The sequence below is a fragment of the Petromyzon marinus genome, chromosome 23 (genome assembly GCF_048934315.1).
Source record: "Petromyzon marinus isolate PM22_M1 ecotype Great Lakes invasive population chromosome 23, UKy_Petmar_22M1.pri1.0, whole genome shotgun sequence".
NCBI lineage: Eukaryota > Metazoa > Chordata > Hyperoartia > Petromyzontiformes > Petromyzontidae > Petromyzon > Petromyzon marinus.
In genome coordinates this window covers 7,129,219-7,147,111 of record NC_133689.1, presented here as the reverse complement: position 1 = coordinate 7,147,111, position 17,893 = coordinate 7,129,219, and the positions used below count along the sequence as shown (strand labels likewise).

Below are 17,893 nucleotides of genomic sequence, written 5' to 3'. Positions count from 1 at the left end.
TTTCCGCAGCATCTTATAAACCCGTAGAATATTGGCACCGCCAATGGCGTAGTAAACTGCATTATCAGCTCAGGGGGTTGCGGCAATCACTCAGGTGGAGCCCCAAAATTTTATTTGCGCAATTTGCGGAAGCCAAACCGTTACTGCTCTAAATGAATGTAAATAAAACGTGGAACGTAAATGAGAGCACTTTCTGATTTAAAGCTTCCGTGACTGCAGGGATTCATATTCTTGGTTCTTTCGGTAAAGTCGCGTAGAAGGGAAACAATAAAATAATAAAAAATATATAAAACAATACAATTCTCACGACGTTTCGACTGCAACACAAGCAATCATCATCATTGCTTGTGTTGCAGTCGAAACGTCATGAGAATTTTATTGTTTTATATTTTTTTATTGTTTTATTGTTTCCCTTCTACGTGACTTTACCGAAAGAACCAGGAATATGAGAGCATTTTTCATAAACAAAAATAAAATTAAACCCGCTTTTTAAATACTTTTTGTTCTTTCTTACACCGTTGTTGAAAACATATCTCATTATGGTTGTCAAGGGTGACCCCCCCAACTCGGAGCATTGGCGACCAGGTGGGGGGGGGTGGAGGGCAAGGCACCCCCTGCCTACACTGAATGGTCTCTGCATCGCCGCGCTTCTGTGGCCGTCTGGAACGCTCTCCCTTCCGAAATTAAGAAGCCACTTGATGCTCTGCACTTTCAAATCGAGATTGAAAACGAATTTCCTTAGAACTGCATTTCGTGTTTAGTTTGTTGCCCTTCCCCCTGCGCCTCCGATTAACACGGTTGGCTACGTACGGTGCAAAAGAAGTTCAACGTACATACGTAGGACCGAAAGGGATAGCAAAGGCTGGCGAGCATGCGTTTCTTTTTCATTGCATTTCTCTTCTATCCTCGCGTACGGTGGCAATATGTTCACGGCAATATGTTCACGGCAATGTTCACGGCAATATGTTCACGGCAATATGTTCACGGCAATATGTTCACGGCAATATGTTCACGAGCTCAATGCCAATGTCAAGTTCTGTTGGCCACGAGAAGAATGGAGGGGGGCGTTCGTGTAATTTTACTATTCCCCCGTTGAAGGAGAGCACAGACTGCGATAATCAACTACTGCAGTGTACGGTTCTGTAGTTTGCGTTGCATGGCCACAGTCTCGCTGCAGTTTAAACGCACGATCTTGTCAAGGGCCGCACCGCCCAAAGCAAGGAGTTTGACCTTCACTTCGTCCGCCTCATTCATTGTCCCTCGGGACGCGCGCGCCTGCAATCAGTGAGCTCTCAGCCATGCGGCGGCGTTCTGACCGAGCGGCGGGGAGAGGTGGCCAGCCCCGGCTTCCCGCAGCCCGGCTATCCGAACCGCGTGCGGTGCACGTGGGAGATCCGCGCGGGAGGCCGCGACACCGTGCGCATCCGCATGCGCTCCATGCGCATCGAGGATGACCCCACCTGCCGCTGGGACTTCGTGGAGGTAGGGGGGCCGCCCGCGGTCGGCGCCGCTCGACGCATTTTGGATCGGTTCGTCTCGGTTTCTTACGGAGGGGGACGGGGGGGGGGGGTGGGGGGTGGGGGCTGTGGTTAGCGGCGACTTTTTCAAGAGCCGATTCAAGAGCCCAATGGCTCACAGGGCTATGCCTAATGAATGCGCTGATAACAATAACCAAATTACTTTATGCGTTGATGTTCGAGGCCGGGATGAGCCTCTGCGGGAGGGCTGCGGGAGCGATGCTCGTGAACGTGTGACATTCGGGACGATGCGTCGTCATTCCGCGGTTTGGCTTTGATGTTCGCGGCCGCAATCCTCAGAGTGGGCTTCTCCCCGTAATGATGGGTGGCCCGCCGCACCTGGTCGAGTGAAGGATTCAACAATTCTAATAATTTTAACACGTATGCTTTCGCGACCAATTTCATCCATAACGATTATCGTTGGTGCGGCTATTTTATAACACACAATAGACAGGAAGGACAAGTTCAAATGGCTCGCATAATGCATAATGTAAGTTGCCTCAGTAATCCACCCCCCGCCCCCATGTGGTGCAAGAGAGTAGAAGTTTGGTCACCACATCTACGCCTCTATATCAGGAACGAAACAGGTGGACTTCCCCACAAATCTGGCTGTAGCCTGATGAAGCTGGTTGTAATTCCTGGCGAAACGTCGTACTCAGATTGTAAATGTTGTGGCTTTGCTCTCCAACACACCGGTATGTGCTGTACTCGTGACGAATTGGCCACGTTCTGTTTACGTGACAACCCCTACTAGTTGGCTTTGTCGGGTGGTGGCGGGTTTTAACGACACATTTATACGTGTACGCGATTTAACCCAATCATCACTGCGTGCATCACGTAGATTTTTGTTGTTGTGGATTTGCACAAGTTGTCCGGATTGGGTTTCCTGTCACACCCTGCAGCCACGATGCACCACGATGTTCGAAATAATCGCTTGTTGAAATCAATTGTTTAAAACTGTTTTTTTTTAATTGAAGATATTTTATTCACCAGGTTAAGCCCACTTAGCGATTCGCTCTTTTTCAGAGGAAACCTCTGCATGCCTAATAGCTCATCAAAGTGGTTTATATCATCACACGTGGGGATCTATAGTAGCAGCCGAATAATGCGAAGGCATGTATCTTGTTGTGTCGGGGGGCAAAACCGCAGAAAGCCAGATAAAAATCCATGCACAGACCACGGGGGGAGAGAGAGAGAGAGCGATCACGCAAACTTCAAACACACAACAGGCATCGTCAGGGTCGGGATCGAACTCACGACCTCCTGCATACCTGGCGATGGAATTAGCATTTCCTTGACACCGCGATGGGCCATTGTAACCTTGAATTGTCACAATTTGGTGCAGGAGGGTGGGGGGGGATGGTAGTGAAATGCATTGCACAGGTTTGGGGTGCATCTTTGCTGGGGTTTCTCATAATTCGGAGCATACGGTAGAGATCAGTGCAAGGGCTTTTCAAGAAGTACAGAGGCACAATATATTTTCCAATTTGTTTGCATCAACATGACACGCAATTTTGTTCCGCAGTCACCCTCTGTCACAACATCGCACTCCTCATCCTAGCAGCCCGCAAACTTCCCGATTCCACCGGCGCGGAAGCGTTTGGGTTTGCCTTCAAGCCTTGGCTGCACCACCACTCACACTGCCGTCACGGCCTCGGCAATGTCAAACTCGTCCTGAACATTCGGCTTTTTTTTTTGTTCACACGACAGATGGAAGTTTGAATGGGCAATATCTTGGTTGTGTTCCCTTTGTTGCGGAACTTCCCAGCCGATGTGTCACGGAAATGTCACCGTGCGAGTGCCGAGTGTGGGCGTGCATACACGTGTGGGCACAGAGAGCGCACGGGAAAGTCGCATTACTCTGCAGCTGCATGCACGTTACTCCGCAGCAGAACAGCGAATGGCAAATGCGGTGCAGTAGTAGCATCCTCCCATCAATGGAAAACGAAAAACGGTCCCTCGTGTGACTGCTGTGGTCACCAGAGCCTGATCCAGCACTGCCTCCCGTACTGCCGATTTGTGAGCAATATCCATTAAGCTGCTAAAACGTCCACGTGAAAAGTCACTTTGTTGAGCTATCATTTGTGGCCAGGTCGCATACGCGAAAAAAAAGTTAATACCACAGTGGGCTTTATCTGGTAAGGTAGAAAAAATGGTTTAGTTTTATTTGTATATTTTTTTACGTGGTTTGTTTATCTTTCCTGTTGTTTGCATTCCTATCGTGTTTTTTGTGTTGTTCTGACCCGCTGGACATCTGCGAAAAAGAGCTTTATAGCTCATCGGATTCCTCCAGCATAAATAAAGATTCTGATGTATGTTGAACTTCTCTCGCACCGTACGTAGCGAACTGTGCCTATGTGGAGGTGCGGGGGAAGGACATCAAACTAAACACAAAACGCAGTTCTGGCGTGGATGTGGCTTTGACGATCACGATAAATAAATAAAAAACGATCGCCCTCCTGCCTCTCTGCCCTGTGTGGCAAAATCACCTCGCGCGTAAAATTCTTAAAAGACCTTTCAACTATTTTTTATTTATTTTACCAGCTCAGGGCCACTGAGCTGTATAGCTCTTTTTAAGAAGCAACCTGGCCACAAATGATAGCTCACCAAAGTGGCTTATCACGTAATTTAAAGCAGCAAAATAATAATTACATTTTTTTATCAAAATGCTCTAAACGCGTGATGTCGATCGTGAATGTGGCGGGCCAAAACCGGGGGACCCGGAGGAAAAAAAAAATCCACGGGGAGAGAGAGAGAGAAAATATTTCTTAATAACCTCAGCGAGTGAAACCTGATCCCCGTCCCCCTGAACACCCCCCCTCAACCCACCCATGACCTCTGACCCCTTCAACCCCCTCACGACCCCTGACCCCCTCAACCCCCCCACGACCCCCGCCCGCCCCCCCACCACAGGTGCGCTTCACGGGCCGCGAGCCGACGCGACTGTGCGGCAGCGACATGTCACGCGTGCCCAACGGCGGCGTGATGCAGGGCCGCGGGGAGACCGTCATCTACCTGCAGAGCGACGACTCGGTCAACGACGCCGGCTTCCTGCTCAACTACGAAGGCACGCTCGCTCCTTGCAGAGGGCTTGTTGCTCGCTTTGCGGTTCGGGGGGAGGAGGGTGGTGGTGGTGGTGGTGGAATGGTCGGCCGCCCTGGTTAATACCGTGGGTGTTTTAGGCACGCGAATAGAATATATGTGTGTATGGATGGATGTATGCGCCGTCTTGCTTCACGGTGGATGTTAATGGTTCCTCCGTGGCGTTATTCGACAAAGGGTAGGACACACGTGCGCTGCGTCACGGTCCACATTTGCCAAATTTGAAAATGCACAGTACCAACAAATTACTGAGCTGGGTCAAACCCCATAGTATCGTCGCGCGCGACTATTAAACAATATCCGTCTGTGAAGCATAGCATTTTCGTGATAACATAAATAAGCAGACAATACGCCTCCTTCTCATATATGTCCCTCCTCATTAAAAATAAATGCATACTTACACATCAGTTGCAGCGCCTACTGGGCGTGCAACATTTCAGCGGCATTGGCTCAACGCAAGCAAACTCCAGAAACCGGGCATTCGACAGTCAGTGTCTCATCAGCAGTCAGGCTTCACTTGAACCGATGCTGGCAAACCGCCCGATTTCAACAGGAAAGGAACCTATTATAATTGTCTTGCGTTGTAGGAATAATGCGATGCACTAAATTGTTATTGTTGGGATGCCGACCGCATTGATGTTAACTGCCAGCATCTGCGGCAGCGTAAGATTGGCGGTGCACGTGTGTGTGTGTGTGAGACGCTGAACGGTAAAGGCGCAGGTCCTGCAATTGCTCGCACACGCCACTGCTGGTGGTAGGGCCTCCGCTAAGAGGGCGCTCTGCAGAGCCCTCTCTAAGAGTGTGTTTTTGGCCAACTCGTCCACCCTGGCCAGACGACGTACCCAACCACACACGACCTGGAAGGTCTAAACGAGGTCTCAACTCGTCCGCAGTTTGCGTGGTTATGTACGTGTGTGTGCGTGTGTGCGTGTGTTGAACTTTTTGTGCGCCGTACGTAGCCGACCAAGCTATTCGGAGGTGAGGGAATCCAACGCTGCCTCACGGTTTTAGTCCAGAAGGCCAATAAAGCAATGGGCTAACATTATTTTATTTGTATTAACAGACAGGTGGTATTATGGAACTTATTGCGTTGTACATAATGCTGCACGCACGAGTGAAGCTTGATTGATATGCAATATACGAAGAGTGTCGTTTCCCAACTAATTCGACTGCAGCACACCGCATTAATGATTAAACGCAGCGACTGAAGCTTCATGGCCGTGTCCAGGCGAGGGCTCCAGAAACAATAAAACTGCCACCTCACGGTCGTTTTGACATCATTAATTACATTCAAGTTCTCCCCCCCCCCCACGAGCCAAAGGCGATTGGGCCGTGGTGAGGTCAGAAAAGCCAACATAAAGACGGTACCGAAGCAGGGCCCCCGTAGGACATCCTGCGTGTGCGTGCGTTGCTTCACGACTCTCGACCATATCTTAACAACAACAACAACAATAATAATAATAACAAAAATTGTCGAACGCATTCGTCAATATAACACTGTCAGCCTTATCAAGGAAACAAATATGCAACGGGTAACGTTTTGGGGGATGGTCCTCCTTCGCAGCACATACAACTAAAAAGGAAACTAAAACTACTTTTGGTATTTTACCAGGTAAGGCCCACTGAGCTATGTAGTTCTTTTTCACAAATGATAGCTCAACGAAGTGGCTTATCACGTGGACATTTACGTCAGGCAAATATCCTAAACGCGTGATGTTGATTCTCAATGTGGAGGGAAAAAACTGGAGGACTCGGAGAAAAATCCACGCGACCACGGGGAGAGAGACACGCAAACTCAGGCGTCAGGCGTCAGGATCGAACCCGCAAACTGCTGTATACCAGGCGAGGTGGTTAACATCTCGCCACAGTTTAACCACAGAGAAGCACAGACAGGCACGTAGGGAGGCAGTTAAGGCAGTGCTAGTAACGAACGTATTCAGTTTTGCTGTTGTCATTTGTGTCTTTGTGCTCCACTGCAAACGCAGCAGCAGCAGCAGCGGCGGCGGCAGAATCGCCAAATAATTCACGTAGGCCGATATCTGTGTTTTACACAGGGTTTTGAATTTTTGAATCCGTACGGTGTACATTTTTACAGTCATCCTAGGCTCTGCGCAGAAGGTATTATCATTAACATCTTCATCATCGTCGAGCAAATCTTTGGAGACCCTGCCCCTCCCCCCCCCTCCGCTCAAACAAGCCACGGCTATGTCTCAGCTCTGCTGCACCACAGCGACCAGGATTCATCAAGTGCCGTTCAAGAGATGCCACATCTTGACGCTCTCTGGGTTGCGGCGAATGTCAAGTGATAGCGCCTGGCTCATCAAGCGTACCCCCTCCGTCACCACCCCCCCCCCCCTCGCGGTCCACTCGGCTGAAAAGCTCTCAATTTTTTTTAAGTTAAACGGCAGCGATTTTCATTGCAGAAGGGCTTTAATTTGCTCGAGGGCGCCACAGGACTCTTGAATTCACCCCCCCCCCCTCACCTCCCCCCCCCCCCCCCAGAAAAAATCCATACGAATCGATCGCAGTCACGAGTCTGGGCCAAACAGGACGCGCGATGATGCGAGATCGAGTTTGGGGGCCTCGTTGGCGGTGGGGTGGGTGGGGGGGGGATGAGCGCTGAGAAAAGTCGGAGACGCGCCGATGGGTTTTCGAGTGGCTCGGACCGTGCGCGCCGTTCACGCAGAGCGACAGCGAGCAGCGCTCGCTCGCGTTCGGTCGTTGCCCTTCCAGTCGCTGAATTCGAGTTGCACGGACAATGATGAAAGGAAAGAACGAGAAGCCAATACTTTTTGGCCCTGCTTTCCAAGATGCTAAATTTTTGGCCTCGTGAGCCTAGAAATCGATCGCACATGCAAAACACTCTATGCAACACCTATATTTTTGATTTAAAGCTATATGTTATCTATGAATGGTATTCAAATGATGCTGCTGCACTAAGTGTTGATTGTGAAGATGATATGTTATAAATGTTTTGCCTTTTGGACCCTTGAAGGAAGTGTTGTTGACGTGGCCATCAAAACGGCGATTGCCAGTGTGCAATATTGACCACTTGGCACCTTATAATTACTTTTTGGCTAAGTGAACCTAGGAGTAGCTCAAGCCAGGTTTACTTGTCATTAATTGTCACTTGGATGACTAGAGCTGTAGCCGAGTCTATACATATGGTCATGATACGTCATCCAACAAACTGTGCATGTTTGACGTAATAATTTCATGGTTTATTCGAACTATGCAGCGTTAAACCGATGGCATTGGCAGTGGCGCAAAGCACAAATAACAAAACTCAACACATTCGTCAATAACACTTTCGCCTTAAACGCAAAGCAAATATAATAAGCGAAATTTCAGGCAGTGGTCATGTATAATCTTACATTCACGTGAAGAGAGCAAACACATCCATTGAAATGTTGCAGTTTAACACGTAGGCTCTCGCGACCAACATCATCCATAATAGAGGTCATTGGGTTAGATCGCGTCAATATACAAATGTGTCGTTAAAACCCGCCACCACCCGACACAGCCAACTAGCAACGGTTGTCAAGTAAACAGAACGTGGCCAATTCGTCACTCGTACGGCACAAATGTGGCTGTCGCCTGATGAAGCTAGTTGCAATTACTGGCGAAACGTCGTAAATGTTGTGGCTTGGCTCTCCAACACACCGGTTAGTGCTGTACTAGTGACGAATTGCCACGTTCTGTTTACGTGACAACCCTTACTAGTTGGCTGTGTCAGGTGGTGGCGGGTTTTAACGACACATTTAGATATTTACGTGATCCAACCCAAAACCTCTATTATGGACGAAATGTTACAATTGTAAGAGGCAATGTATTCGGCCAGCATTTTTTGTTTAAGCCAAAGTTTTCTTGCTTCCATTCTGTGCAAATGCAGTCAAGTCTAACTAAGCCTGTTGGGTTGTCATTCTTTTGATCTATTGGACTGAAGCAGTCAAAAAATGTACCATACTCTTGGTTTCCAAATGCCGGTTAGGTCAGAGTCTCAGCCATTAGCCAAAAAATGTCACCACAGATTTTCAAAGTGCGGCACTACCATGACAACGTTCATTCATTATCTACCTGTGTAATGTATTGTTGTGCCCTTAAATTTTTAATGGATGTTTAGCTTCTATCAACGTAGATCCCTTCAACTTAGTGTGAGCCAAATTCTTCCATATTATCTGTATTATCGTCTATCTTCAGAGACACATTTGCAGCTAAATATTGTTAAAGATGCAAAGTTCAAGTTACTTGTTATCAGGGGAGGAGGCCGATAGTAAATAGCAAACTGAAGCTGAGAGATTAGGAAAACAGACGTCGGTCAATTCCATGGGTCCATTTCGAGGGTCGGTCAGTAACCCCCTCAGTGGCGAGATGTTAACTACTTCGCCTGGTATACAGAAGGTCGTGGGTTCGATCCCAATCCTGGTACCTGCCGTAAATTTTGGAGTTTGCATATATCTCTTTCCCCGTGGTCGTGTGGATTTTTCTCCGGGTCCTCTGGTTTTTCCCTCCACATTTAGAATCAACGTGCTTTCAGAGTATTTGGCTGCAATACATTTCCACGTGATGATGAAGCCACTTCATTTCGCTATAATTTGTGGTCAGGACGCTTCTGAAACAGCTACACAGTTCGGTGGGCCTCCCAACATCATAACATATTACATGCATTTAACAAATTCCCAATAGTGTAATCCACGATAACGTATTTCATGGATTATGCACTATGTGAGAATGCCTCTTATCGGCAGTGATATGGGGGAACGATGTCACGGCTCCCCGGGGTTACCTCCGATTTTAGTCATCTTATCCGCGAGGTCAAAAAAATTGCAGATAACCCCGTGGCGGATAAAAGGATGAATTTACTACGTGACTCTCCTTATCTTGCAGAGTATTAGGAAGCATCTTTTTCTGTGCATTATGAGTGCAATCGCTGATAATAATAATAAAAATTGAGCCGGGGGATAATGGGAGTTTCAGCAGACCCTACAACTGCCGTGGATAATAGGAATCGTGGCTAATAGGAGTGCAGATAAGCATTCTGCTATACGTACATTATCCTTCCGAATTCAGCCTCAATATGTTTTGGTCTGGTCGCAGTCAATCACGCTTAGCCGTGGTCACCGTCGCGCTCGATGATTTCCGCTCATTTACGGTCATCACAATTAAATAAACACTCTCGCTTCGACTTCTTTGGTTCCTTCGGTAAAGTCACGTAGAATGAGAATAAAATAATCAATTAATAAAATAAAATAACACAATAAAATTATCTGGCCTGATGAAGGCCACTTGTGTTGTGGCCGAAACGTCGTGAGAATTTTATTGTGTTATTTTATTTTATTAATTTATTATTTTATTCTCATTCTACGTGACTTTACCGAAAGAACCAAAGAAGATGAATCCTTGCAGTCACGAAAGCTTTAAATCGAAACTCTCGCTTCGCTTAACCACCCACCGAGGGCGTATAAAGCGTGCATTCACGACTGGACTCAGATCGGTGTGTCCATTCGTTGGTCCGTGCTTTCTTCGATGAAATACAAAAAAAAATTACGGAGAAAAAAACACCGCAAAAAGAGGGGAGCGCAGTACAATCGAGGAACACGACAATCGATTAATTATTTAATCGAATCACAACCGTTAAGTGTGATGATTCATTGAATTGCCGTGGAGGTGAATCGCTATGTGCCTGATGCAATTAGCTCCGGAGCTTGACTCAACCCATCATCCGCCATGGTGCAATAAAATAAGTACCGCTTTTGTGGAGAAGCTAGCGGTGGTTGCCTTACGGGGAGACTTGCCCCCAACCGAAGGTACTGTGAATCTCCACCACGAAGGCTCAGGGCTGTAAACACTTCAACGCTCATTTGAGCAGGAAATCACTTTGACTTTTGACCTTCTCCAGGGTCATGCCTTAGCAACTCTGGTGAACAAACGTCGGTAAACAAACAGGCTGCATGTTAACCGATTCGCGAGCATGCAGCGAGCAATTTAATGGGCTATGGGACCTATGCGGATGCAGTTTTTTTGTTAAATGGGTGATTAAACCCCCCCCCTGCCCCCCTTGGGGAAAAATAAAATAATGTATTCTTCTGCCCCTCACCTCCTGTTAAAAACAAAATAGTAATGAAATCCTCCCACTCAAAGCAACTCGACAAATTAAACGCAACCCTAATTAGAAACTTGGCCCCGTGTGTCACAGGGGCCACTGTCAAACCTGGCCGGCATTAACAATTGAGGCACCGGGACGATGACCTATTGACCTTTCACCCACGCATCATCGGCCGCGTGTCGTAGAGGATAATTGTGCAGGGATCAGGAGGGGTGGGTGGAAAGCTGGCCCCTCTAGCCATCACCGCTGCCACCCAGGGCTTCCATCAGATCCAACTCAGCCAAGGCCCTCAGATCTATCACAACTCCTCGCATGACCGATGATGTATATCAATGGGCTCATAAAAGAGCTAGGCAAAAGCAAACGAAACAAACTAGTTAGAGACATCTAAGAAACTAATGTTTTTATCTAAAAAGAGATGATACATTTTAACCGTCATCATCAGCAGCAGCCTTTCTCTACGCACTGCTAAATGAAGTCCTCTCCATACCGTCACTTTTCGTTATGGCCCTGCGATGCCACAAAATGCACGCCACTCCAGCGCATGGACTCATCCCATAGCTGCACCTCTGTGGTGGCATTCAGGCTCCGTTCCAACCTTTGGCTGCTATTCCATCGCAGTCTCTCATTGCATTCGTCATCATCTCTTCTCCCACCACACCCTTGCACAGGCCCACTTCATTTTCTTTTTTCTTTTGTTCATGTTTCCAAATTACAATCAAATTGCATGTATGTACGTTGAACTTATTTCGCGCGGTACGTAGCCAACCGCGCTAATCTGAGGTGCGGACGCTGCCGCTGCCGCTGCAACTGTGCCTCCGTTGAAATGTGCGATGTCCGCAGTACTAACCCAGGTACTTGCGTTGCTGCGGCATAACTCTCTCTCTCTCTCTGTCTCTGTCTCCTCTCCTCCCCATTGCAGTCATCCCCCCGCCGTGCGACTCGCAGCCGTGCCAGCGGGGGGCTCGGTGCGTGGAGATCAGCCAAGACGACTTCAGGTGCAACTGTCCCAGAGGCTACACAGGGAAGGTTTGCGAAATAGGTGCGTGAACGTCGCGGTCCATCGCTACCTCCAGCGCAGCTGAACGCACGCACACGCACACACAAAGACAAAGCTCTCCTGGGGGCAAGTGCTGTTAACGAGCACCTATGATTATAATATACCTGTCAACCCCCTTATCAGTGCCTTACCTTATTACAGACCAATTCAGACATTATTGCTCACCCGGTGACCCTTATAAATCTCAACGTTCATCCTACAAAGTCCCATAACAAGGGCCAGCACCACGCCCGGCCGCCTTTATCTCCCCAGTGGTGATGTTTTACACGCACGCACCACGTACTCATTTGAGGCTGAGTCGACATAGGGGAGGCCCAGGACCGGTTCAGATATTCGTCACCGATGTTGGCCGTGAGCGGGAATCGCACTTGGATGAAGGGCTTTGTAGCGCAGTGCGCGAACCACGACACTACCTGCTCACTCATACTGGCACACACTCGTGCACTCACCCACACGGTTGACCAAGCACAGCAAACAAAATAGCCGCTAAGGTCCACTCCCTTCCCCCCATGACGATCGGAATAATTAATTTTATTCAGGATCGTAACGCGATTCAGGAATTGATTCATGTTGCAACCCAGGTGAACACCTGTTAGCTGCCACCCTGTCCTCCGCAACTCCTGTTACATACAGAAAGCTGTTGGGTTTGCGAAGACTCCTATTATAAGTGACCCTATTCTTTCCGTAATCCGTGATTATCTGCACGGCTCCCTGTTACGCTACTTGCTTTTAGAGTTAAGCGGCAAATCCTTCTAATTATTCGCATTTTTTTTAGCGCGGGTGAGTGGAAAAAAATAGCGGATAACCCCACAGTTAATAGGATCGGCGATATTGATCCCTCACTGTACTGTGGTGAATGCAGCAGCCACGAGTGTCTGCAAGGGGTCACGTGAACTCATGGCATGTACTACGACTGAAGGAAGGAATTTTACGATTTCTATTTACAATTATTATGTTGATTGAATGTGTGTGGGGCTTTTGAAGTGCTTAGTGGGCATGTAACAAGGCAACCCTCTCCCAATTAGATGAATAGTAGCATTTTTATTGAAGATTCGTTGTATAGCCATGTGTAGTGAACGTAGAATTTATAACAGCTGCATGTGTCACGTGACCCAATTACATGCAACAAATATACAAATTGAAAAATATTGATTTTAACACACACGGGAGCTTAAATATCGATATCAATCAATGAATCAATGCAACGTAACACCACTTAATAAACACACTAAGCCACCCACATCACCACCGCTTGCATCACGTAGAGGGATTGGAGCCTAACTTCAAGGCATCATCTGACATGAGCTCATCATAATAATATCATTATCATGACTCATTCAATTATTCTGACGAGTTGATGATCTCAACCCAGTTACCGATGACTGCACGAAGCTCACCAGTAATATTAAATTAGTCTTCTCACTTAATTATTATATTAATTTCCCTTAAATGCTCTGGTTTGATTGGCACGTAATGAGTGTATGGGAACCTGTAGCGCCCCTTGATGTGAAACAAATAGGTCAATGAAAGGGATCTCAGAAGTAGTTACCTGATATCACCTTCCGTAGGCCATACTCTAACATACATACCTGTCAACCCATACGCTTCGCTCATATTGTTGTACAGGGAAATTGAGTTTTAAGTTCCAAACGGCATCAAGCCGTTTCAAAACGGGCAAAAAAAACAAATTTCATCTATTTGTTTGTGTTCCTCCCCTGTGATGGGGCTTTGTAGGATGAACGTTGAGATTTATAAGGGGCACGGGGTGACCAATAAGGTCTTAATTGGACTGTAATAACCTATGGCACTGATAAGGGGTTGACAGGTATGAACATTCCATTGCACTGCTCTGAAAGAGTTTCGAAAGGGGTCTTCATCTCGTATAGATATGTATTTTGAACTTTTTTCGCACCGTACGTAGCCAACCGTGCTGATCTCGTGACGTGACACCGACAGCAGAGTTAACATTCAACTCTGAATCAGATTTTTGCGAGAGCTTCCAAAGAAACAAAGACATTGCTGCGGCCAGAATGGTCCCGCACTAATGGCTCGGTGCGACTGGCCAACGACAGCCTTGTACGCCGCCCTTAATTGGAACACCTTGACATGGGGATGTGGAATTTCCACGCACGGACATGACCACGTGCCCCGATCGATCGTCGAAGCAGGGAGGCACTGCCGCTCATGCGACTGCGCGAGGTTGATTGCAGGAATCCGGGGGAGAATGCCACAGTGGTGTCATGTGACCTTGATTTATGTTTGGGGAATGTTTTTTCGATTTTTTTTTGCAGGCGGGGTGGGGGGGTTCTCACGTGGCACAGTTGATTTTGTGCCGAGTTATATTTGCGTCATTTGCTGACAGTTTTTGTTGTTTCTTTCGGGGGGGGAGGAGGGGTGGGTGGCGGGGGGGGGCAATGCCAGATTGTCCCAGTAGCAAAAGTAGCAACATATGTAGCTACGGAGCCCGCACTTTCAAGGGCCCCGCGCTAAACGCTTTCAAGCTATCAATTCCGGGTTCAGTGATTCTGCACTTGCTCTATGACTATAGTACCATACCACCTTCAACGACTGGGTGTCTTAGGTTAGCGATTGGTCGCATTATCTGGCATGTCTAGGAGATGAAAAAAATACAATTACTTTGCTATTCTAGTTAAACAATTAACGTGTTTTAATATTTACGTGTGGTTTAAAAAAAAAAAATTAGGACCCCTCTATAACATGTGCTACAGGCCCCTCGCTGACTTACTCCGGCACTGGGGGGGTTGGTCACTCGTGCGCGTCGCGAGGCTCCCCCATCTTGGTCTCTCGACGTTCTCGCCCGGGTTTAAAGACCGCGGGCTTGAGAGCCCTGAATATGTGTGTGCGGTGGCGCGCCAGCGCAGGGCAAGGTGCGTGAAATTGTTCCCGAGGCGCTCGACACAAAGTCTGCAGCCGTGACATGCCGGGGGCGAGCCCTGTGACCCGAACTGCACGCGTTTCTCTCGCGTCTAAGATGCAGCAAAGCGGGGGGGGGGGGAGGGGGGAGGGTGGGGGGAGTGGGGAGCCCCTTCTTGGCCCTGTTTACGGCCCCGGCACGAGTATCGACTGACCGCGTGTATCGTACGAGCTACGGACGGAGAACTCGCTTGCTGCTTCAGTGAATCGTACATGGTGTTATTAAAGTAAATAAAAAAAATCGGGATGTTGTTTTATCGTTCCCCCACCTCCCGCCCCCCCCCCCCCCCCCCATCTCTTGCTGGCAGGAATAAAAAAAAAATGAAACATTTCGCTCGCGGGGAGGAAAATGTTTTCTGTGTTTTTATTTTGTTCTGCTTAAATCAAACCGTGTAATGTTTGCTCAAGCATCAACAATTCAACTTGCCGTGTGTTATGTGTATAGCACCCCCCCCCCTCCCCTCCAGCACGGAAGCGATGACCTCAAAGTGAGGTGCCTTGCACTCACGGCACATTGAGTTACCGTACTCTCCGGATCATAAGGCACTCTGTTTTTCCTCCAGGTATTTCAGAGCAAACGTTGGGAGTGCTTCTTCTTCTTCTTCTTGTTTGCAGAATGCATTGTCTCCCGGAAGGGTGTGTTTCCATCGACTAGTCGCTTCATCGCATTGCATGATTGCGCAGAGGACAGAAGACACCACTGACCATTTAGTATAATCTTCCAGATGACGGTATCCCCATTTAAAATCAGAACGTTTATTAAAATCATCTGGACGATGGCTCTCCAAAGCAATACCGTATTCCCCAAACAATAAGAAGCATTTTTATTTAAAATGAGCCAAACGTTTAAGGTGCGTCTTATTTTCCATAGCATCTTATAATCTGGAGAAGACCGTCAATACCATGGTTACCGTTTCCCCTGACACTTCACTCGTCGATCCCTCCACTCAAGTCTACCAGACTGAGTCCTCCACTGCTCCATCTCATCCACACTGCGTTTAACCACCGCACCGCGAGGTTACGACCACACACCCACTCAGTTATCCACCTATTCACCCATTCACCTTTTCACCAACTACACTGCAGGTCACGAGAACGAACTCACCCATCCACCTCTTCACCCACTCACCAAATACACTGTAGGTCACAACAACACACTCAGCGAGTCACTTACTCACCCACTTGCCTACTCACTCACCGCACTGATGACCATGACGCTTCTCAGTCTGCTATGCCCCTTCCATCGCTCCTCTTTGAAATACCCTCTTATCCTCTTTTTCCAAGCTCTTGGAATAATAATGGCCTTGTTCCATTCAAGAAAGGTGTTAACTCGTATATATTCCAACCTCGATAGTGCTGTTCGTTGCTGGTCCCTTGACGTTCTGGACCTTTGGATCTGTGTTCAGAAACTGTGCTGAAGAAAGAAAGATGGTGATTACATTCAAAGCTCACGCTCACAATGCGTTTCATTAAATACTCTTTGCAAGAATTGATTATGGAATTTCAGCTCCATGTGCTGTACTATTATCTCGTAGCAGGATATGCAGGAGGATTTATTCACAACTCTAGCTGTCGCCTGATGAGGCTGGTTGTAATTACCGGCGAAACGTCGTACTCGAATGGAAAATATTGTGGGTTTACTGTCCAATATACCCGTGTGCTGTAAGAATAACGAATTGGCACGTTCTGTTCACGTGAAAAACCTTATTAATTGGCTGTGTCGGATGGTGGCGGGTTTAACGACACATTTATATTTATGCAATCTAACCCAAATAATTATATTGTGGAGTCTTTACCTTATTCTTAGCTCTTTCGGTAAAGTCACGTTGAAGGGAAACAATAAAATAATAAAATACCGAAAGAGCTAAGAATATGATTTACTGCAGTCACGAAAGCTTTAAATACAAATTTGAGTCTTTACCTTCTTTCTACTGGCCTTATCATCACACTCCACTTTTAATTTTGACTTTGACCTCCAAATCTATCATCATGCCCTGTCAAATATCACCCCACGCTCGCGTTTTTTTTTTTAATCCCGTCATAAACGCGTTTAACTTAAAATTAAAAACAAGCGTCCTTAACCCAAAACAACTTACGGTTGAGGGGACCGGAAATGCCCTCTGCTCCCTTGCAATTTCGTCTTTTGTTTGTTTTTTTTTTGCTTGAGGGGTTAAATTCTCAATGCAGGGCTCGTAACACCGGAGCCAGAACGGCGCAAATTGCTCGTAATTGCACGCACTCCCTGGGCCACGTTCCCCAAGAGTTCTCTGCGAGCCCGCGTTGCTCACTTATTCCTCGCATCTCCTCGCAAGCCCCCCGCCCCCCCCCCCCCAAATAAAAATGGGAACATTCCGCTCGTTGCGTCTCCACGGTGACGGAGTTCACTTTCCTCGCCCGTGGTCACCTTCCCTCTCGCGGCAACGCTCCCGCTGCTGCTTAAGAGCCCAAATTTGCAACCGTTCACCCGCACCACCGCCGTGTCCCAGGTGTGGGTGCACCTGCCGAGCCAGTGTGGGGTGTGAGGGTCGTGTGTCGTGGAGCGGCGGCAACAGAATACAGAGGGTTCACGCGACAACCGTTGACCCGGGAAAGCGTCGCTGAAGTCTCGTGCCTCGTTTTTCAGGAGGGTCCTGCCAAGTAATTTTTTTGTTTGTTTTTGCGGTAGAGGGCGATGATTTTTTTTTGGTGTGTGTGTGTGTGATTTTACGTGTGGCATGCTGGCCGTCTTTCGCACCGTACGTATCCTACCGCGCTAATCGGAGTTGTGAGGGAAGGGCGATAAACTAAACACATACAGCAGTTCTCGAGAAATTAGTTTTAAATCAAGCTTAAAAATTGCATGGCTCCAGTGGCTTCCTAATATCGCAAGGAAGAGCGTTCCAGACGGGCGCAGAAGAGCATCTAAACGCGCGCGCGGTGCGGCGACCATCTTTGTTCGATGGCTCGCCAAAAGCCGCTGCGGCGAGGATGACCGAGTTCGCGTGATGGTCTCTGCTCCTTGACGAGATCGTCAAGATGTTGCGGTTCATTTTTGGCAAGCGCTTTGTGTGTGTAATGAGTGCGACCTTATAATGTTTTGTTATATATGTGATTATTTTAAAGGTTTAATTTGACCATGATCTCTGCACAGAATGGCCTGCTCTTATGAATGACACGACGGGATCTTTAACGCTC

At 47.7% G+C, this 17,893-nt stretch overlaps 2 protein-coding genes across 2 annotated transcripts in view; both read left to right on the top strand.

Annotated features, from left to right (window-relative positions):
• Positions 1-336: 336 nt before the first annotated feature.
• On the top strand, positions 337-5,087 carry LOC142925673 (cubilin-like). The gene is made up of 2 exons (XM_076068996.1): positions 337-1,482; positions 4,431-5,087. The coding sequence occupies exons 1-2, from the start codon at positions 1,429-1,431 to the stop codon at positions 4,680-4,682; spliced, it is 306 nt and encodes a 101-aa protein (XP_075925111.1). The 5' UTR covers positions 337-1,428; the 3' UTR covers positions 4,683-5,087.
• A 3,512-nt stretch (positions 5,088-8,599) lies between these two features.
• LOC116945305 (uncharacterized) overlaps positions 8,600-17,893 on the top strand; it is a 32,204-nt gene continuing 22,910 nt past the window's right edge. Inside the window, exons 1-2 of the mRNA XM_076068889.1 lie at positions 8,600-8,610; positions 11,580-11,767. Coding sequence (XP_075925004.1) covers positions 8,600-8,610; positions 11,580-11,767 — 199 coding nt within the window. The remainder of the gene's footprint in view (positions 8,611-11,579; positions 11,768-17,893) is intronic.